This window comes from Puma concolor, chromosome D2 (genome assembly GCF_028749965.1).
Source record: "Puma concolor isolate L17-30 chromosome D2, mPumCon1.1.hap2, whole genome shotgun sequence".
Classification (NCBI taxonomy): Eukaryota; Metazoa; Chordata; class Mammalia; order Carnivora; family Felidae; genus Puma; species Puma concolor.
In genome coordinates this window covers 34,553,381-34,575,650 of record NC_141677.1, presented here as the reverse complement: position 1 = coordinate 34,575,650, position 22,270 = coordinate 34,553,381, and the positions used below count along the sequence as shown (strand labels likewise).

Sequence of the window (22,270 nt, the reverse complement as noted above, 5' to 3'; positions counted from 1 at the left end):
TGATTTTTTTCTCCTCACTTAAAGAATATTTTACTCCTTATAGAAAATTTTTAAAAATAAGAAAAGATATGGAAGAGTCATCCATCAGTCTATCACTGAAAGATTTTCACAATCACAAATTTTTTTTGTTTCATGATAGTATATACCCTCTTTCCTGCACATACATACTTATCCCATTCTTTTACAAAATTAAGATTATATTGTATATCACAATATATATTGTGAACAGTTTCTCAAAGACAAAATCTTACAAATGTAAGGCTAGATTTCCTAAACACTTCATTTAATATCACAAATGAGGTTTCTGTGTATTGTTCTTTTTTATTTTTGTGTGTATGTGTAATGGTTTGGATTTTTTTTTCCTCTAGGATGGGTGGAGTAGTCTAGTCCTCATTTCCCCTACTAAAAGATAGCTAAAAATGATGACTAGCAATTCAGAGGCAGTTAGTGGATTCTGCTTTATTTGAAAATTATATCTTTAGTTTCTCTTTTTCCATCTCACTTAGAATTTGGGGACTGAAATTCACTCAGAAGTAGGCTGTGTTCTGCATTTATAATGTATCTGTGGTGAATGTTGCTTTTGAACTGTATATACACTGTCTTTCCCATGATGATTACATTCAGTCTCAGAAAAATCTTTTCTATTGCTTAAAATAAGTAGAATGAGTGATATTTTAGAATTCATTTGACATCAAACTGATCATAATTATTTCACTGAGACTTTTCTTTGAGAACTTTTCAGTAAGTTCTCAAAGTAGAATATTTACTACTTTGACATGAATGGCTGATTCCTTCTCCGGAACTCTTTGTATATAGGGTGACAGTAGGTGATTTACTTCAGCCAGTACTGGTTTATACCTGTTGTTTTGGTGTAATGATTTTTATTAGTGCCTCCTTTTACTCTCATAAGTGTCCCGGTTTGAAAGGTAAATTAAATGATCCTGCATTTTTATATTCCTATATTCTGATGCTTGAACAACTATAAACTTAGTCATGGACATGTTTCCTTTCTCTCCAATAGATCCTGAACACCAGAGAGCTAATGGTAACTTAAAATATTTTGAATATATAATGGCTAAAGAAAAAGATGCTAATAAATCTGCTTCAGATGACCAATCTGATCGGAAAACCACACTGAAGAAAAAAGGGGTTGCTGTGGATTACCTGCCAGAGAGACAGAAGTACGAAATGCTGTGCCGTGGGGAGGGTATCAAAATGGTAAAGTGGAAAAGCCAATTGTGTGTGTGTATGAATGTGTGTGTGTGTGTGTATGTTTGTACATAGTTCTAGAGAGAATCAGAGTTCTTTTATATTTAAGCCTATGTGATAAAAATTAGAATTAACTGCTTAAAGTATTACAATATACCACATCACCTTATTGTGGGTGTCACACTTAATATGCTCCAGCTGTTAGTAAAATAGTTTTAGAATAAAGCTTTAGAATAAAGAATCATTATTGCATTTTGTTTATTTTTGGTAATATAACTCTTTGCATAGGCCAAAAGAGGTTTATTTTTATAAGATGAGGGATGAGATAATTTAAGGGATAAGATCATTTAAGCTTTATCTTATATCTTAATGCAAAAGAGATTTCTGCAATCTTAATAGAAATAATATATCATCCTAACCCATTGTATAAAACAAAGAATTCATCTATACAATAATCTTTTGTGGTTTTGCTCCTAGCTGATCTTGACAAGATTGCTTAGTGAAACATGTTAGTCTATTTAAGAAATATTTAAAACGCAGAAAGGATTTCAAAAGATTTTTGCTTTAACATTTATTTTTTTTAAATACTCAAATGTGCCTATAAATATCCCTTCCTTTATTGTATATCTATATTTATGTATTTGTAACTCAGAATACCAGTGCTTCAGGGTGTTAATAGATAAAAGACCACAAACAAGTTTAAGTTTGGAGAACATAGGTTTTTGTTCAGCCTCAGGACTTTTCAGAGTCCTTTTATGATAATGTACATCACGGATATGCTATACATTGTTTCCCAACATTAATAGATCATGGAACCCTTTTTTTAGGAATATCATGGGGTACTAGTGTTCAGCTGAATGTGGGCATATGTAGAAGGAGTTAGTGAATTTTTGAAGTAAGTACTTTTAAGTTGTAAACATTTGTATAGCGTTGTAAGTTTTTCTCTGCTACTGATAAACTCAAGCTGGACTTTACATTTTGATATTGATGACTTTTTGACATTTGAGGACTTATCGTTGACAGCCTAATCTCTAACAGCAAATGTGTAGATCATATCTATGTTGACACTTTTGATAGCTAAGTTCATGGAGACCTGGAAGAATATGCTTACTTTTGCTTTGGTGCTAAGGAGTAAATATAAGGGTAATAACACTCTGATAGACTCATGAAATATTTTTTTAATTTCATATCTAAATATTTTATTATGTATCTATTGAAGATAAAGATAATAATCAAAAAACCATTATCATACCTAAAAAAATTCATAATATTTCCATATCATGAAACATCTAGTGAGTGTTCAAATTTCCAATAGTAAGCAAATATTTTTTATTGCCCTTAATAACTCTTAAAGAACAAATCAAAATAAAGCCATAGGTATAAAATAGAAGTCTGCTTAATTTGCCAGTTTGTTGATATGACACACACACAGTAACTCTGCCCAAAATCAAAGGATCGTCTTTATCCTCAGAATAGTTAAATTCACCTCATGGTTATATCAAAGACTTATATAAATACATATTTAGATTTTTTTTAAGTTTATTTGTTTTGAGAGAGAAACTGCATGCACGAGTGGGGGAGGGGCAGGGAGAGAGAGAGAGAGAAAGAGAGAGAATCCCAAGCAGGCTCCGAGCTGTCAGTGCAGGGCCTGATGTGGGGCTCAAACTCATAAACTGTGAGATCATGACCTGAGCCAAAACCAAGAGTGGGATGCTTAACTGACTGAGCCACTCAGTTGCCCAATAAATCTTTAGATTTGACTCTAGGTAAATAAAGTACATGGAGAATAAACATGAATCATTATTTACTTGTCTTAGTAGGTTAACCTAATATTTAAAACAAAAACTAATATTATTCCTACTTCATATATGATGCACTTATTCAATCAAGAGAAGATTCAGCAATGGAATCACTTATTTAGTTAATATAGATTGAAAGGAACATTTGTCGATCACTCAATTTTTAATATCTATCAATAAAAGCACCTGCCTTCTTTAATAACTTATTTTTTCTTTTTCAGAGTTACTCATTTTCATCTTTGCTTTTTAAAACTACCTAACTAAATCTATTTATTTATGCTACAAGCATTTAACTGGGAGGTATTTAGATAAACCTGATGAGGTTTTGTTTTGTTTTGTTTTATTTCTCCTTTTAGAAATTTTTTTTCTGGGTGCTTCCCAGTTAGTTTGTGAAGTTTGGAGCAATGCTGGTCATTCATTTCATATTTTCATAAATATGTCATTATTTCTTTCATATTTAAATATCTCAACTTTATTTTAATGAGACAAGGGTTGGAAGAGAAACCCTACCTTTTTTCTTATATAAGGCCTAACACTTCTCCCAGAAAATAATCATTAATAAACCTTGTAAAGTCCTGAATGTCCCATTTGATGCAAAATACTTGCAGAGTACTGTTTCTTTTGTATAGTCTACCATAAATGCTCTATTTATACACAAACATGATTATTGTTTCTTTTCTGCATAGGAGCAAGCATTAAAAATATTATTACTCTAATATATTTATCATTTTTGTAACTTTATGTTTAGACTCCTCGGAGACAGAAAAAACTCTTTTGCCGTTATCATGATGGAAACCGGAATCCTAAATTCATTCTGGCCCCAGCTAAACAGGAGGATGAGTGGGACAAGCCTCGTATTATTCGCTTCCATGATATTATCTCTGATGCAGAAATTGAAATTGTCAAAGATCTAGCAAAACCAAGGGTAAGTAATTTTTTTATCTTTTCTCCTTCTCAGTTTACTTTACCCATGTATCAGTTTTGCCTCTGCAAGTTACAAATATGATAATTGATATGGCAATAATCCCACAGATAGTTTTAGATATTGTTGTCATAACATAATGGAGTTGTTAACTAAGCTCTATGCCAATTTTTCCTTAGTTATTAACACAAGTAGCAAACCCTGCATCTGGGTTTTAAGCACTTAATTATGAAAATCATAAATGAGATTTTTATTGACACTTAAATTTGTGTTTCAGTATCTTCCTGAAAAAGTTTTGTATGTATTTTCGGAACTTTAGTCTCATAAACTAATCAAAGACCAACTTTCTCCTATCTTCTATATTTTTATCTGAAAGAATACTTGAAGTATTTTTATTTCCCTTCTGGCACATTATTACTAGAAAGATATAATTGGGCACAGTCATCATGCTAATTTGAAATAAGGACATCATAGTTTTCTGAATTTAACTCACATAATTTATCTTAAGAAAAACAATTTAATGTAAATACAGTCCCATAAACTTATTGTTTAGCATAGAAATTTTTCTTTTATGAGAATGGGAGAAACACTACCCTTTATGGTCTTGCCTTTTTCCCCACCAGCTTGTTCTCATTGAACAAGATCTCCATTTTATATCATTGATAGTAAAATACAAACTGCCCTCACTTTTATAAAGAGACTGTTACACAGGAGTTGGCAAATTTTTTCTATAAAGGTGCAGATAATATATTTTAGGCTTTGCTGGCCATACCATCTGTCACAACTACTCAAGTTTGCCACTGTAGTGCGAAAGCAGCCATAGAAAATATATAAATGAGTGTGGCTGTATTTCAATAAAACTTTGTTTCCAAAAGCAGGTGGCAGTCCATAGTTTGCAGATCCTTGTTATATTAAAAGATTTAATTATCTGGATTTCTGTACTGCAAAATAAACCTAAAGTCAGAATTTTTGTTGTTGTCAAATTTTATGATTCCAAATTGGTACTTTTTGTTTTTTTATCAAAGATTACATTTTAAATGGGAAAGACTGGTTTTTATATATATATATGTATATATATATACACACACACACACACACACACACACATACATACATATATATGTGTGTGTGTGTGTGTGTGTGTGTATGTATATATATATATATCCAAGGGAATTCTTATCACTCTTTCATCATATTGTGCCAGTATTGTCTGAATTCCTATTTTTGTCCATTCTTTGTGGTCTATAAACCAAGTAAACCAAAACATCTTGGTAGAATATTGATTAAGAATGCGTTTCAGCTTGGGGATCAAGTCATATATCTCTGGGTTTGGAGACCTCAGTCTTCAAAGGGGATGCCTCAGTTGGATTATTTTAATAAAAAAATTCAAAGGCAATAAAAATTTTATTCTCTTTTGTTAACCTCCAAATCACCCTCCATTTTTTTTTAAAGTTTAAAATCATTATCTTGGCTGTCATCAATTTCTTACTGTTTTTGTACATTTATGAGTTCTTTTCATCTACCTTTCTGTTAGGTCCCAAGATTATTTCACTGTATATGTGAAATATATGAACATATATATTGAAGGAAGGAAAGATAGATTTTGAAACAAATTTTGAACAACATTAACCTTTGCAGACAGTTGCATCACTAAAAAAATTAAAATAAGAGGTTTGAAATGGATCATTAACTGCAAATAGCCATTCTTGTAACTATAAATTAGACTTCACATTTTAGAAATTTTTCTTTCCTCACAGTCCCATCATCCAACCATTGAAAGAAATTTAATTTCTAATCTCTTTTGTGTATCCTCCATTCATGCAAAGCAAAAACAAAATTTTTAAAATAACAAAAAAAAATCCAAAAACTAAAAAACTTCCAAGTCTCAAGGCTTAACACAAGATGACTGGAAGTCTATGGAGTTATTTTCTCTTTTCATTTTCCTTTGTAAAAATCCCAGAATTCTGACCGGTTGGATAAATGTGATTCCTTTTTTTTTTGTTTTGTAATGCGACTATTTTGATGGTTGGCTTCACAGCTGAGGCGAGCCACCATTTCAAACCCAATAACAGGAGACTTGGAGACGGTACATTACAGAATTAGCAAAAGGTAAGAGATGTGTATGTTGCATATTTTGCCCTCTAACGAGTGTTTTGTACATCCTACAGGAATTATTCATTTAAGAGAAGTAGGTCATTTTCAGTCTCCAGCTCAAGTCACTGCCTCTTTATATACGCATGGGTAAAATGCTTTGTGTTTCACGGGTCTTTCCCTTTAACTAGAAGTTCTCTTTAATCTTTAATTGGTCTGTTATTTTTAGGGAATTAATATGCTTTGCATTTCTCTTCAGGTCAGGAATCCAATCTCCAGGAAATGGCTTGATACTTGTTTTCTGTTTCCTTTTTCTTGCCAAAGGGGAAAAAAAAGAAAAAGAAGAAGCCTGGATTAATCTGGGAGTAGCCTTTGTTTATATAGTTCTCTCACATTCATAAATGCTACAGTGAATTCACATCATCCTTCATGGTGATTGTACTGGCATTTGTTCATTCATCTTGTGAAATACCATTGTCATTTTGAAGTAATCTGTATTCCTCCTGTTGGAGTTATTTTAAAAAACTTGCTGACTTGAAAGCTGGCAATGGAAAGAACAGAGTTATGCTTCTGATCTCAGTCTTCCAACTACTATTATTCATGAACTTAGTTGCCTTTTACTTCGCCAGAGAGACTTAACTACAGTTTTATCTCAGTGAGAGTTTTAAAAAATAAATTTAAAGAGACTATTAACTATTCTTTTGTCACAATACTTAAAGGACATTAAACTTCTAGATCTGAGAAAGTTCCTGTGAAACCCAGTGCTATAAATCATTTACATACAGCTTCAAATGATTTAAAAAAAAAAAAAAGTGAAAGGACAATAAATCTACAACAAAAATATGTCAACCCATTTTCTCTTGATTTGGAAGTGGCTTTTCATTTATTGCCACCTTTCTAAATGTTTTTGCTGATTTGAAACCATTACCTACCATCCAGACCAATCTGAACTCTTCCAATCACCTGTGGCTTGGCAAAACAAAACAAACAAAAGCCCAAAATTGCCTGCTACGTTAGTAAGTCCTTGTCCTTTCTCTTTTTTTGTAGCTGAGCCGAGCTACAGTACATGACCCTGAGACTGGAAAATTGACCACAGCACAGTACAGAGTATCTAAGAGGTAAGGGAGTAATGGAGAGAATTTTAGTCTTATTTGGACTATTTTCTTTCTTGAGAATCTATTTTAATAAAACCCATGATATGGTTTCTAAGACCTAGGCTTTAAGCATGACAACTATGCCTGAATTTTCATGATAGACTAATAAACAGACATGGTTATGGGACAGTTAACAGAGATTTTCTAGAACTAACTTACTAGATTTCAAAATGCCTGCTGAGACTCCCCAAACTCCCCCTGAAACTGAGTTCCTATATTGAAGTAAGAGAAGTTCCCAAAGAACCATCATAGAAACAAGGCCTAATTTGGCTTCTGCAGTAAAAGCAAAGGTTTAAAAATCTCTAAGTCACCAGAATAGCTATAGGTATTGAGAAAGGGCATGCCTTGAAGGATTCCATAACAAATCTTTTTAAGTCAGTTGGTTTCAAATTCTTTGCTTTTACCAATGTTTAAAGAGAATTTACTTAAGTTATTAGCTGATAGACCACTGAAATAATTTTAACAATAGATTACTGTGTAACTAATGTATATAACTTAGAAGGAATCTGCAGAATAAGTGACATTATTCCAACAGAACTCCTTTTCCATCTACTTATTTACAAAGGAGTTTTCTCAGCTCTCATGAAAATGAAAATAGAAATATATTAAGTTTGGTCTCATTCTAGAAATAAGTAATATTTATCCACAGTTACAATACCTAATTGAAAATAACGAAATAAGCTCCTTCCATCTCATTATATCAATTTATAAAAGTATTTTTGTTGTAGAGAAGTATAATAAAAGACTTCTAGGAATAGAAATGTATATCTCTAGGACAAGGCTTCTCAACCTCAGCATTATTGATGTTTCAGATCAGATAATTCTTTGTTGGTGGTGGTTGCCCTAAGCTTTGTACAAGCTTAGCTGCATCTCTGGCATCCACTAGATGCCAGTAACACCCTTCCTCCCAGTTGTGACAGTCAAAAATGTCTCCAGACATTGCCAAATATCCCTTGGTAGGCAAAATCCATCTCCCACCCCAAAGACTTCACCTCTCCACACATGTTGAAAGCCCCTATTCTAGTATAAAAATGGAATGAAAATGCAGTCCAAGAGGAAAAAAAAATTTTGAATATTATTGCTGTAAGTCATAGCAAAAGTACTATGAAGGCTGTCAGAATGCATTGTTTCCCTACTCTTTTTTGGGCAAAGCTCTATGTCCTTTATATGGTAATAACCTTCAACATCCTCACACACATTGCCTGGTTTCCTAACTGTCTGCCCTATACTACCTGCCTCCCCCCCGCCCCAGGTATAAGTCATGGAGAAAATTTAATCTCTGTGATATGTCAGGGAGATGAATAAATGGTAAGGATTTGCAGAAACTAATTTGGATAATGTTTTGATACATGATTTATAATGCTTCTGTGCATTGTAATTAACTCTAAATTTCAAGTTAAACTTCAGCTATTTTTCCATTCTATTACAGAATATTATGCATGTGTTGAAAAATAAACCCTTTATTTGTGGGGGTAAAAGAAAAAAATTAACCCATTAAAAATAGTATTTTATCAAAGATTATTTTTATTATATGGTTTTAGGCATTTTTACTGTCATAAGGCTTGTATCTAACTTCTCCAGATTTGGATGCTTTTAGGAAGCACATAAAATAAAATTTTCGTGAACTTAGTTCTTTGGAAGTCCTTTTTGGAAATTTTTTATATATACAATGGACCTTTTGAAGAAATAGCCAGCCCACAGAGTCATTGGACCCTTACCAATAAGGCAAAATAGATTATTCTTGGAAACTTTTTTTTCCTTAAGAACTAAATATTTCTAAACATTTTGAGCTTATTTTTTTAGTATTCTAATTTTATAGCTCTGAGAAGAATTTTATTGGATTTTTTTTAGAAAGACACAACCATACTTTATATTATGTAAGGCAATAGAAGTCATTTAGCCAGCAGCATTAGAAGTTTTAGAAGACTGGGGCGCCTGGGTGGCGCAGTCAGTTAAGCGTCCGACTTCAGCCAGGTCACCATCTCGCGGTCCGGGAGTTCGAGCCCCGCGTCAGGCTCTGGGCTGATGGTTCAGAGCCTGGAGCCTGTTTCCGATTCTGTGTCTCCCTCTCTCTCTGCCCCTCCCCCGTTCATGCTCTGTCTCTCTCTGTCCCAAAAATAAATAAACGTTGAAAAAAAATTTTTTAAAAAAGAAGTTTTAGAAGACTAATACCAGAATAAATTCACCTAATCGCAGCAAAGTGTGCAGAGAGTGTGTTTGTTTTCAAAATTACCTAGTAACAGTAGAATTCCACAGCATAGTGATATTTATATTTACCCAAGGAAAATTGTTCAGCAAATCTTTTAAAAATAAAATATATATGTTGAGAGAGGCCGTAACTGTTAAAGAATTGGCTCCATAAAATATCCTATACATTTCATATTTAACAAATAAAAAGTTTTTGTTATTTTAGGAATTCATTAGCTATGCTGAGACGTTTTCTACCCATCAATGTAAAAATCTGAATTTTGAAGATGCCTACAAGTGAAATAAATGTTTTATGTTTCCTTCATACATTATACCTCTGAAAAAGGCATCTCAAATGCAAAGTAGAAGTATTTATGTGTACTGATGTCAGTTAATGTGGTTCCTTTTGCTGTGGGAACATCTGTATTTTGAATGGGTCAGAAAGGAATCTCAAATATCTGTATTTTGAGAAATTTCTCAGTGATTACATCATCTTCTGAGGAAGGAAAATCTGTTCCAGCATCCTAGCAAATAGAATTTTATTTGGGTAAAGTATCTGTGGAAATCCATTACTGTTTATTTATTTTATTGACTTTCTGAACTTTTGGTAAGGCATCTCTGTCCTTTCCTATATTATCCTTTCCGATATTTAAAAAAAAAAAAAAAATCCCAAACTAAAAATTTACTACAGCTTATTAATGGAAATGCTAATAATTTTGGCTGAATCAGAGAAATGGAATTTTAGTTTTGAAACGGTAAACATTGAGTTACTGAAAAGGCAGTTTAGTTATGTGAGTTCATTAAGTCCAGTTAAAATAATATAAAGAGATTTGCAAATAAACAATCCACTTAGTGTAGTAGAAAAAGCTTCTTTGATTCTGGTGGGTTATTTTTGGAAGTAGTTTTCATTTTCTTACTCTCAAGTACAGATTTCCTACAATAATGACATTTTCTTATGCTTGAGATTTAATGTAAATAAGGAACAAATACAATATAAAAGCATATTAATATACTATAGAAGCAAATACAAATATATTTGAATAATTTCAGATATTTTTAAAATTGGAGTCCCTTTTAACAATGACATTACTCTCTTTTGGGTTGAACAGTGGTTCTCAGCTCAGATTAAAATAACTGAAATGGACAGATCTATAGTGTTATTTCATAATTGTCCCACTAAAAACCAAAGGGCTGGGATAAATTTCCAGTCTAGGTGATCAGCATTTCTTTGTTAACCATCAAGCGCTTACAGAGAGCAAAACTTTTTTTTTTTTTTTAAGACAAGTATTGGGGCGCCTGGGTGGCGCAGTCGGTTAAGCGTCCGACTTCAGCCAGGTCACGATCTCGCGGTCCGTGAGTTCGAGCCCCGCGTCAGGCTCTGGGCTGATGGCTCAGAGCCTGGAGCCTGTTTCCAATTCTGTGTCTCCCTCTCTCTCTGCCCTTCCCCCGTTCATGCTCTGTCTCTCTCTCTGTCCCCAAAATAAATAAACGTTGAAAAAAAAAATTAAAAAAAAAAAATTAAAGACAAGTATTTTTTTTTTTTTAGTGTTTATTTTTGAGAGACAGCCAATGGGGGAGGGGCCAACAAGAGGGGGATAGAGGATCTGAACCAGGGGTGGAACTCACGACCTGGGGGATCATGACCTGAGCCAAAGTCAGCTGCTTAACTGACAAAGCCACCCAGGTGCCCCAAGAGCAAAACTTTTAATAATTCTTGTTTTTGCAAAAAATCACATAGTGGTTTTATATTAGCTATTTGTAAAATGTAAATTTTCACATGTGTTGAGTTAGAAGAAGGTAATGATACTATTCAAATTATACCACTCACATTTTCCTTTGGAACTTTGTAACATTCTCCAAAACCTCCAAAATGAATTTTTCTATTTACTGAACATGAGGTCCTTATTAATGTATTAGAAATATAGTAATGCAGTATGAGAATGTTGTTCCTTAATCAAATAGAGCATTCCAGTGACATTGTAAAATAGCATATATTAGAAGAATAACAAACACTTCTTAATAAAAAAAATTCATTAGAAAGGAAAAAATGTTGAAACATTACTCTGAATATACAACTTAGCTCTTAGGTTCCTGTGATTAAGACCAAAAGGAATATAGTTTGTGTTATCTAATTAGTAACAGAAAAAAGAAACACATATAAAATTATCTGGAGAAAGAGATAGGGTTTTCTCATGGCACTAAATTGTGTTGTATGGAAAAAACACTGTATAACTTAGTTGAAATTTTCTTTTCTTCTTTTTTTAATGTTTGTTTATTTTTGAGAGAGAGAGAGAGAGAGCATGTAAGCAGGGGAAGGGCAGAGAGAGAGGGAGACAGTGGATCTGAGAGCTCAATGTGAGGCTTGAACCCATGAACGGGGAGATCATGACCTGAGCTGGAGTTGGACACTTAACAGACTGAGCCTCCCAACAATTTCAATTACAGTTGTACAAACAATAAAGAAATGTTCTTCAAATGATTTATCCTGTTACAGCAAATACTGTAACTTTATGTTCTAACTCTGTTGAAAAACACTGAGTACTTAGAAGAGAGAGCCTTGATTTCTTTTGATTTCATTTAGTCCAGGAATGACTTCCAGATTCTAAGGAATAGACAGTTAATATATAATATAGTATCATCGTCTTCACTGAATTTTTTGGTGGTGTTACAACAATCTAAATTCAGGGCTAATTTCTTAGAGTAGATGATAGGTCTATAATAATGTTGCTGAAGACAGATTAGCAGTTGGGGTCCAGATGAAGAAGATGTTTTAAATGTATAGAGTTCTCCAGCTAAAGAAAATCCTATTATGTTTTGGAGAGGTTTTCATATGAAAGTCAAATTAAGTGAAATAACACGCATAAGTAGAATTTATTTTCCACTCTAGTGACTATAAGAGAACCACAATTAAGATAACAGTTTATTTTTTTTATGTTTATCTGAGAGAGCATGCAGGAGGGACAGAGAGAGAGGGAGAGAGCGAGAATCCCAAGCAGGCTCCACACTGCCAGCACAGAGCCTGACGCTGGGCTCAAACTCAAGAACTGTGAGATCATGACCTGAGCTGAAAGCAAAGGTTGGACACATAACCAACCAAGCCACCCAAGTGCCCCAACAGTTTATTTTTTTTTAACCTATAATCAGTCATTAATGACTTTAACTGCTAAGCCTCAGACCTTCTGTTCATATCATTTATAGTATAACAAGTGCAATTTAAATTTTTTTAAAAATCTAAACAATTAAACTATTTTCCTTCTAGGATTAGCAAAAATTAAAAAGATTGATTCTGGCAAGGATTTTCTGAAATGGGCACTCATAGCATACGTTAGGAGTATAAATCACTTTTTTGGAGAACAATATGACATCATTTATCAAAATGTGAAAGTCGTCTAGCAGTTCCACATGTAGGAGTTTAACCTACGGAGATATTCGCACAAGTATGCAAAGATATACAAAAATTTTCATTATGGTATTGTTTGTAATAGAGAAAAAGTAGAAATAATCTTATTTAACCAGTGCTTTATTGACAGACCTTCATGGTCATTTTGGAAGTAAAGATGGTTTATTTTAAAAAGAAAGGCAGTAGTTAAAAGCACTGTGGAATGGGAATGTAAAATGATATAGTTACTATGGAAGAGTCTGGTATTTCCTCAAAAAGTTAAACATAGGATTACTATATGAACCAGAAATTCCACTGCTAGGTATATACCCAAAAGAATTGAAAGGAGGGACTCAAACATTTACTTGTATACCCGTGTTCATAACAGCATTATTCACAATAGCCAAAAGTTGTAAGCAACCCAGGTGTTCATTCATGGATGAATAGATAAATGTTATATATTCATATGATAGAATATTATTCAAAAAGAATAAAATTCCAATACATGCAACAACACGGATGAATCTTGAGAATGAATAAATGAAAACAAGTAAGTGAAATAACACACAAAAGGACAAATATTATGTGATTTTACTTACAGTAAGTACCTAGAATAGAAAAATTCGTACAGACAGAAAGTGGATTAGAGGTTACCAGGGCCTGGGAGGAGAGGGAAATGGCAAATTATTGTTTAATGGGTACAGAGTTTCAGTTGGGATGATGAGAAAGTTCTGGAAATAGTGATGATGGTTGCACAACTTTGTGAATGTATTTAACACCACTGAATTACACACTTAAAAATGGGTAAAATGGTAAATCTTATGTATTTTTTAAACCACCATATATATATATATATATATATATATATTTTTTTTTTTTTTTTTTTTTTTTTTTTTTTTTAAACTGAGGTTGTGCTATATGTACTGACTTGGAAAGATGTCAGAAGTATTTTCGGTGGCAGGGGGAAGTATATGTGTATATTGATACGGGAGATGGGAGGGTTGGTAGATTCCTAGTTTTTAAAAAATTCTCTCTGTACATTTGTTTATATACAGGGGGAAATGTTGAGGATATATAGCTATTTATTAGTAGTGTTTACCTGTGAGGAATGGGACTAGGAAAGGAACTTCATATACTTTTGTATTGTTTGAAATTTTTATAAGTATTTCTTTTTTTTTATGTTTGTTTATATTTGAGAGAGACAGTGCATGAACAGGAGAGGGGCAGAGAGAGAGAGATGGAGACAGAATCTGAAGGCAGGCTCCAGGTTCTGAGCTATCAGCATAGAGCCCGACGCAGGGCTCGAACTCACAAGCCGTGAGATCATGTCCTGAACCAAAGTCAGACATTCAACTGACTGAGCCACCCAGGCGCCCCAAGTATTTCTTTTTTTAAGTAGCTTTATTGAGATATATACATACCATACAGTTCATCCATTGAAAGTGTACAATTCAGTGGCTTTTAGTATATTCAGAGAGTTGTGCCTCCATCGCCATAATCAATTTTAGAACATTTTCATTACCTGAAAGAGAAATTCTGTACTCCTTAGCAGTAACTACTCAATCATCAATTCACCCCCCTCTAAGCCCAGTCGTAGGTGACCACTAATCTACTTTCTGTTTTTATGGATTTGCCTGTTCTGGAATAAAATCATATAATATGGGGCCTTTTTGTATCTGGCTTCTTTCACTTACCATGTTTGTAAGGTTCATTCATGTTGATGTGTGTATCTGCATTTCATTCCTTTTCATGGCTGAGCAATATCCCATTGTATGGATATACCACATTTTATCTATTTTATTCATCCATTGATAGTGGCGTTGTTTCTACTTTTTGGCTAATATGGATATTGCTGCTCTGAAAATTCATGTACAAGTTTTTATGTGAATGTAAGTTTAAATTTCTCTTGGGTATAGACTTAGGAGTAAAATTGCTAGGTCATATGGTATCTCTATATTTAACCATTTGAGGAACTGCCAAACTTTTCCAAAGTGGCAGCACCATTTTACAATCCAACCAGCAATGTATGGGGCATTCCGGTTTCTTCACATCCTCACCAACGCTTGTTACTATCTTTTTGATGGTTATGGCCCTCCTAGTGGGTGTGATGTGCTATCTCATTGTGGTTTTGATTTGGATTTCCCAGTGGCTGATGATGTTGAGCATCTCTTTATTGGCTGCTTATTGGCCATTTGTACATTTTCTTTGGAGACTGTCCATTCAGATCCATTGCACATCTTGGTATTGAATTATTTGTCTTTTATTTAGTGGTAATAGTTCTTTATAGATTATCGACTCAAGTCCTTATCAGACTTTTGATTTGCAGAAATTTTCTTCCATTCTGTGAGTTGTCTTTTAACCTTATTGATGGTGTCCAATGAAGCACAAAAATTTTTTTATTTTGATGCTATCCAGTTTACCTATTGTTTTCTTGTTGCTTATAGTTCTTTTTTGAGAGAGAGGGGAGAGAGAGAGGGAGAGAGAAAATCCCAGGGAGGCCCCACATTCAGCACAGAGCGTGTGGGGCTTGATCACATGACTGTGAGATCATGACCTGAGCTGAAATCAAGAGTTGGATGCTTAACTGATTGAGCCACCCAGGCTCCCCTGTTATTACTTGTTCTTCTGATGTCATAGCTAAACCAGTGTCTAATACAAGGTCACAAAGATTTACACTTGTATTTTTTTTTCTAAGAGTTTTATAATTTTACTTCTACATTTAGGTCTTTAATCCCTTTTGAGGAGTCATACACACACACACACACACACACACACACACACACACACACACACACCGTAGGGAAGTAGGGAGTCCAATTTCTTTCTTTCACATGTGGTTATCCAGTGTCCTTGGACTATTTGTTGAATATAACAACCATTTCTTGCTTTTATAATTTTAAAAGTGTAAAGTGAAAGTTTGGAATGGTAATTTGCTAGAATAGCAAGAGTGAAGGCGTTCTTGGTAGCAGGAGACTTCAGGCTGAAGATTAAGCATTGTCAAAGAAAAGATTAAAGATAAAGAGGCAGTGATTGATAGAATGAGGCCTGTGGAGTTAGAAAGGGTAGGTTCAAAAACATAGATAAAAAGATCCAGCCTTTGTAAGGCTGAAGGACAATACTTCTACCAGAATATAAGAGAAAAGGTAAGAATAGATGCTTGTGGTTGCAGGGACGGAAGTTGAAGGTAATAGAAGTAGGAGACAGGTTCTCTGTGGGTGATAGGATGGGACAGGAACAATTATCAGGATGCATCTAGTTTAAAATTTTAAGAGAATATTTACCAATCTTGTGTTGCAGTTAGCTATAAAAATCAAGTCAGTAGTTTGTTGCTTATAAAGTTCAAATATCTGTCAAATTGTTGCCAGCCAAAACGATAGCTACACCAACATACCAGATTAGTTCCTGGTTCTCCTAGCAACTCAATCAGAATTGGGAGAAATAAGTTCTTAATATATGTATCAGCTATACCCTTTATAATAATAAAATTCTTGGATCCTTCCTTTTCCTGCTCTGCTGAGGAATTCTACTCAGCCAGTCCCTATAAATTTGTAAGAGATCACGAGACAAATAATTATGGTAACATTGAATAAATCTTGGATTAGTTCTTTTTTTTTAATGTTTTTATTTATTTTTGAGACAGAGAGAGACAGAGCATGAGCAGGGGAGGGGCAGAGAGAGAGGAAGACACAGAATCTGAAGCAGGCTCCAGGCTCTGAGCTGTTAGCACAGAGCCTGATGCAGGGCTTGAACTCATGGACTGTGAGATCATGACCTGAGCTGAAGTTGGACACTCAACCGACTGAGCCACCCAGGTGCCAGTCTTGGATTAGTTCTAAGAAATCTCCAGGATTCATTTATTCATTCAGCAGAAATAGATTGAGATCTGCTATGTGCCAGACACTGTAATAGGTTCTGCAGATATAGTAGGGAGCAAAACCAGGCAGACTTTATATGTATTTAGGACTAGTAGTTGAAAGAAGACATCTTAAACAACAAATTAATATATAATTACTGTGATAAATTATACAAAGTAAGAATATATGGTACTATAAAAACATTAGGGGCAGCTGCCTTCTCCACTTCCAGGTGCATGGAAGTAGCCTCCCCCTGATGTACTTTAGCTGCAGGCAGTTGCTAGCTCCGAGATTAATGATTTTGGGGGGTACAGCTGCCACCACCCTCCGCCCTCTCAACCAAGGGTGATTCCCATAGTAGCATCTGGCAGGTGCCCACCAAAATCAGTGTGGTGCTGTTATATATCAAAAGTACCACAACCTTGATTGCTTTTGTGAAGAGCATTTTATTTCCTTACATCAAAGAAAATGTTAAGTTACCTGCAGACAAAAATACTTATTCATTCTTGGAAAGAAGAAGAGTGCCAGGGGACCTCAGTCTTTTGAGGTGGATGATCTGCAGTAGATGACCCAGGCTGTGGTAGATAATGTGTGCTGGCAGATGTCTCTGCATGGAAAGACGATGGTACTGACAAGTGCACGTCTTCATGTAGAAGGCAGCATTTAACAGCTGGGAGAATGAAAGCAGCATTCTTTGAAGATGTAGTTCCAGCAGTTAGGAAATGGAGAGAAGCTGGAATGAAGGTGTATATTCTTCAGAGAGCATAGAGACATAGAAATTATGACTAGTACATTTTACAGAGGAAGATATTCTTGAGCCTGTTGATAGTTACTTTGATGCCAAGGTTGGGCAGAAAGTGGAGAGTGAGAGTTATTGAAAGACTGCAAGTAGCATTGAATGCTCAGTCAACAACAACCTGTTTTTGACATGTTACTGTGGAGGCTAGTGCTGCTGAGGAAGTAGACTTGCATGTAGCTGTGGGGGTGAGACATGGCTAAGTGGGGTTAAGAAATGATGAAAAGCCTATAGCCTCATCAAATCATTCAGCAAATTGTCTTCTTCAATCTAGGAAAAGATTTCTAAGGAAGACAAACTGTTTCTCATAGTTTGTCCCTGTAGTCTCATTTTATTTTCATGGTAAAAGTAGCTTACTTTAAAAATACATATATACGCATGTGCAAATATGTATGTGCTCAAATTACCTTCTACAGATACATGAGTGATAAAACTCTCCATTCAGTGAAATGAAACATTTTAAAATCTATTATATGTAAAAATTGCTTGAAACTATAACACTAACCACTACTGAGGATAAAGTATAGTCAATAGAAAAAACTAACAGATCAAATGTGTCATGTATCAGGTCATATACCAAAATGGAGAGCCAGTTTTGAGCAATGTTTTAGAAGCTTTGCTATTTTAAAATCTGAAAGTGTTTTAAAGTCATATATTTAAAAAAATTTTTTTAATGTTTATGTAGTTTTGAGAGAGAGAGAAAGAGAGAGACAGTGTGAGCGAGAGAGGGGCAGAGAGAGGGAGACACAGAATCCAAAGCAGGCTCCAGGCTCTGAACCGTCAGCACAGAGCCAGGCATGGGGCTCAAACTCATGAACCACTAGATCATGACCTGAGCCAAAGTTGGATGCTCAGCCAACTGAGCCACCCAGGGGACCCTCAAAGTCTTATTTTTAAAAATAAAAAATTGCCTGTGTTTAATTGAGAGAATAAAATTTAGAAGATTACAACAGCTACATTTCTCAATATGTGCTTACCTATATACAAAAGACAAAGATAGTTGCCTGTGCTCCACTAGAGGGCAAAATTAGAAAACTCACTTTAGTCTAACACGAGAGTGTATGTTACTTAAGAAGAAACTTGCTAATCATTGTGGGATCCACAGTGATCCACAGCTAATCATTGTGGGATCCCATTGTGGGATTTCATTTCATGATTATCAATGAAAAAGGTACATTAATGTAATAGCTAAAAAAGAGATGTGGTTCTTAATGTTTCAAAAAACAGTCCTAATCCTGTCAATTGTGATCATTCTAGATTTTATAGCTGCCTTTCTGACAGTATCTTAGCACAGTTTGAGAAAGTATATTATTATTATTTACTATTTTTAAAATGAACTTACTGAAATCAATCTGTCAGATCAAGAAGAATTCTATATATTTTCTTTTGAAATGGGTATGAGAAATGTAAATTTTATAACAGTATTATTTATCCTGGTTCAGTTCTTATAGCATGTCATGTCAATTTAATGTTGTGATTAGTAAAAAAACAAAACAAAACAAAACAAAACAAAAAACTTCTTTGTCCTTTTTTGTCCTATTCCTCTTACTAAAGTAAAAAATAAGCAGTTTGACAGGAAGGAGTGAAGGAAAGCTTCTCTGAAGAAGAGATGACTAAATTGATAATCCAAAGCCTTATCTTTACAAAATGAAAAAGAAAAATATTTGTGGCAGAGAGAAGAGCATGTGCACTAGCCTTGGGGCTTGCTGGAACATGTTCTTGAAGAAGTGATGCTGGGGTACCTGAAGAGAGACCGAATATAGTAGTAGAAGTTCTAAGGGAGACTAAGACCGAGCAACCAGTGAGACTGAAGGAATCCTGAAGAATGAGTGAGTGAGGAGGAGTTTCAAGGATGAACATACAGCTGTTACTAGAAGGGCAAATACGATGAAAATTGGAAACATTTTGTTAGATTTAGTAGCACAGTAGTTATGGGTGATATTAGCCAGAGCAGTTTTGGTGGAGTGATAGGGACTGAGGCAAGGTTGGAATGGATTAAGAAATGAAGAGTTGGGTGCTTGGCTGGCTCAGTGGTAGAGCATGCAACTCTTTATCTAAGGGTTGTGAGCTTGAGCCCCCATATTGGGTGTAGAGATTACTTCGAAGTAGAATCTTAAAAAAAAAAAAAGTCTGTGGAAAAAAGGTGACTTAAAGAGGGAGGAGAAAGAGATTGGTAGCTGGAGCAAGACAGAGAGTTAAAGGAAGGAACTTTATCTATTTTTTTATGGAAAAGACATAAGCCCAGTTAAAAGCTGTGGGAGGAATTGAGAAGAAAAAGTTGATCATTCAAGAGAGAAAAGGTCTAATCAGTGAATTATGCTTCCTAAAATGTCAGAAAATAATAGAATTTAAGACAGGGAATTAACCTTATAATGGAGAGAAATCTCTTTGGAACTGGAAGGGAGGAACTAGATGAACTAAAAGGAACAGATAGATGCAAATGTATGTAGATTGTATGGTTTCTTTTTTCTCTTAGGTAGGAGATATGTACTGAGAGAAGGGGGAAATTGGGTGGGTTGGGATTCAGAGTAGAAAAAAGGAGGAAGAGTAAGGGCCCATTTGAAGTTGGTGTTCATGAATTTTCAGGAAATACATATTTGCCCTATTTCATGACTTTATTCAGTAGGGTTTGGTGACACAGGCGTAAGCTTAGAGAAAAAATTTCATTAAGGATAGTATTTTTGCCAATTTAATTTAGGGATTTAGCAACAATGTTGATGAAATGTGGAGTGAGAGATTGATGAGAGAAGTAAAGGAGAAAGGCTGATAGACCAGGAAAAAGCATATATAAAGGAGATAGTTTAATTTGGGAGTACCTTTTTTTATTTAGCTATAGTTCCCATACCATAAAATTCACTCCTTTAAATAAGTGTATAATTCAGTGGCTTTTAGTCTTTTTAGTTGTGCAACCATCACCATTATCTAATTTCCAAACATTTCCATCACCTCAGAAAGAAAGCCTGTACTTACTAGCAGGCACTCTGAATGGGAACATCCTCCCTCCCCTGGAAAACCACTAATCTACTTTCTGTATTTGTTGATTTGCTCATTCGGATATTTCATATAAATGGAATCATAATATGTGGCCTTGTGTATCTTGCTTAACATACTGTTTTCAAGGTTCAACCATGTTGTGGCATGTTACCAGTCCTTCATTCCTTTTCATGGCACAATAATTGAGCATATGGATAGATCACATTTATGTATCCACTCATCAGTTGATGAATATTTGGATTATTTCCATTTTGGTCATTATTAATAATGCTGCTATGAATCTTTGTGTACAAGTTTTTGTATGAACATATGTTTTAATTTCTCTTGGATATGTACCTGGGAGTGGAATTGCTGGGTCATGTGGTAACTGTATGTTTAACAATTTGAGGAACTGCCAAACTGTTTTCTAAAGTGGTTGTACCATTTTACATTCCTACCAGCAATGTATGAGGGTTCTGATTTCTTTACATTCTCACCATCACCTGTTATTGTCCATCTATCTGTTTTTATTATAGTCATCTTACTGGGTGTGTTTGGATACCTTTAAAAACTTATTATTTATTTTTAATTTTTTTAATGTTTATTTTTCAGAGAGACAGTGTGAGCAAGGGAGGGGCAGAAAGAGAGGGAGGCACAGAATCCAGAGCAGGCTCCAGGCTCTGAGCTGTCAGCACAGAGCCCAATGCGGGGCTCGAACCATGAACTGTGAGATTGTGACCTGAGCTGAAGTCAGAGGCTTAACTGACTGAGCCACCCAGGCACCCCAAAACTTACTGTTATTTATGCAAGTAATATAAAGAAGTAATATAATGAATTTAAAAAATGAGGGGCGCCTGGGTGGCTCAATCAGTTAAGTGGCCGACTCTTGATTTCAGCTCAGGTCATGATCTCCTGGTTTGTGAGTTTGAGCCCTATGTAGGGCTCTGCACTGACAATGTGGAGCCTGCTTGCGATCCTCTCTCTCTCTCTTTCTCTCTCTCTCTCTCTCTCTCTCTCTCTCTGCCTCACCCCTGCTAACTCTGTGTGTCTCTCTCAAAAATAAACTTTAAAAAAAATGAATTTTTTTCTCATAAAATATTTACATTATATATATCAGGCTAAAAACCCTATGACCTCCACTTCAGTCAGTTCCTATACCTTATCTGGGAAGAAAAAATGTTTTCAGTTTGGTATGTATTTTTTCAGAATTTTTAAAATTCTGAATGTAGGCAGCTCTGTATAGCCTTCTTACATTAATCCAACTGTTTTCAAAGAAAACTCTATAATAAATGAGATTAGTTTTTTTCTTTTCCAACCTTTAACTGTGAAATATAGCATTTTTAAAGGTTTATTTATTTATTTTGAGGCGGGGGGAGGGGAAAGAGTGGGAGAGAGAGAATCCCAAGCAGGCTCCGTGCTATCAGTGCAGAGCCCAACATGGGGCTTGATCCCACAAACATGAGACCATGACCTGAGCCAAAACCAAGAGTCGGATGCTTCACTGACTGAGCCACCCAGGCACCCCTAACATGTAGCATTAAAAAAAAAAATTACAACATTCTTTAGTAAAAATCACATCAAACAAGCCAACTAAATGCCTATAGGTAAAGGCTTATTATCCCATATATTATGGCTTTTAAAATGATGGCTCTTAGTCTTTACTTATTGAAACATTATAAGTAAAATTAATATTTTCTTCTTGTTAGTGCCTGGCTCTCTGGCTATGAAAATCCTGTGGTGTCTCGGATTAATATGAGAATACAAGATCTAACAGGACTAGATGTTTCCACAGCAGAGGAGTTACAGGTAGGTAATCACATTACCCTTAAACTATATGCTATCACATTATTTCTTTACACTTTTTCAAACGATGCTTTAGATGAGATTTCCTAACACTGTGCAGGCA

General features: G+C 34.7%; 1 protein-coding gene and 1 pseudogene across 2 annotated transcripts in view; both read left to right on the top strand.

The window, feature by feature from the left end:
* The window catches only part of P4HA1 (prolyl 4-hydroxylase subunit alpha 1), an 89,170-nt gene that overhangs the window by 45,483 nt on the left and 21,417 nt on the right, over positions 1-22,270 (top strand). Inside the window, exons 7-10 of one of the 2 annotated variants that reach the window (XM_086679961.1) lie at positions 1,022-1,218; positions 3,757-3,933; positions 7,069-7,139; positions 22,071-22,174. In XM_086679961.1, coding sequence (XP_086536087.1) covers positions 1,022-1,218; positions 3,757-3,933; positions 7,069-7,139; positions 22,071-22,174 — 549 coding nt within the window. Of the gene's footprint in view, positions 1-1,021; positions 1,219-3,756; positions 3,934-5,968; positions 6,040-7,068; positions 7,140-22,070; positions 22,175-22,270 lie in introns of both variants that reach the window. The other variant, XM_086679962.1, reaches the window with a different exon arrangement.
* On the top strand, positions 16,898-18,864 carry LOC112854700 (enolase-phosphatase E1 pseudogene; annotated as a pseudogene).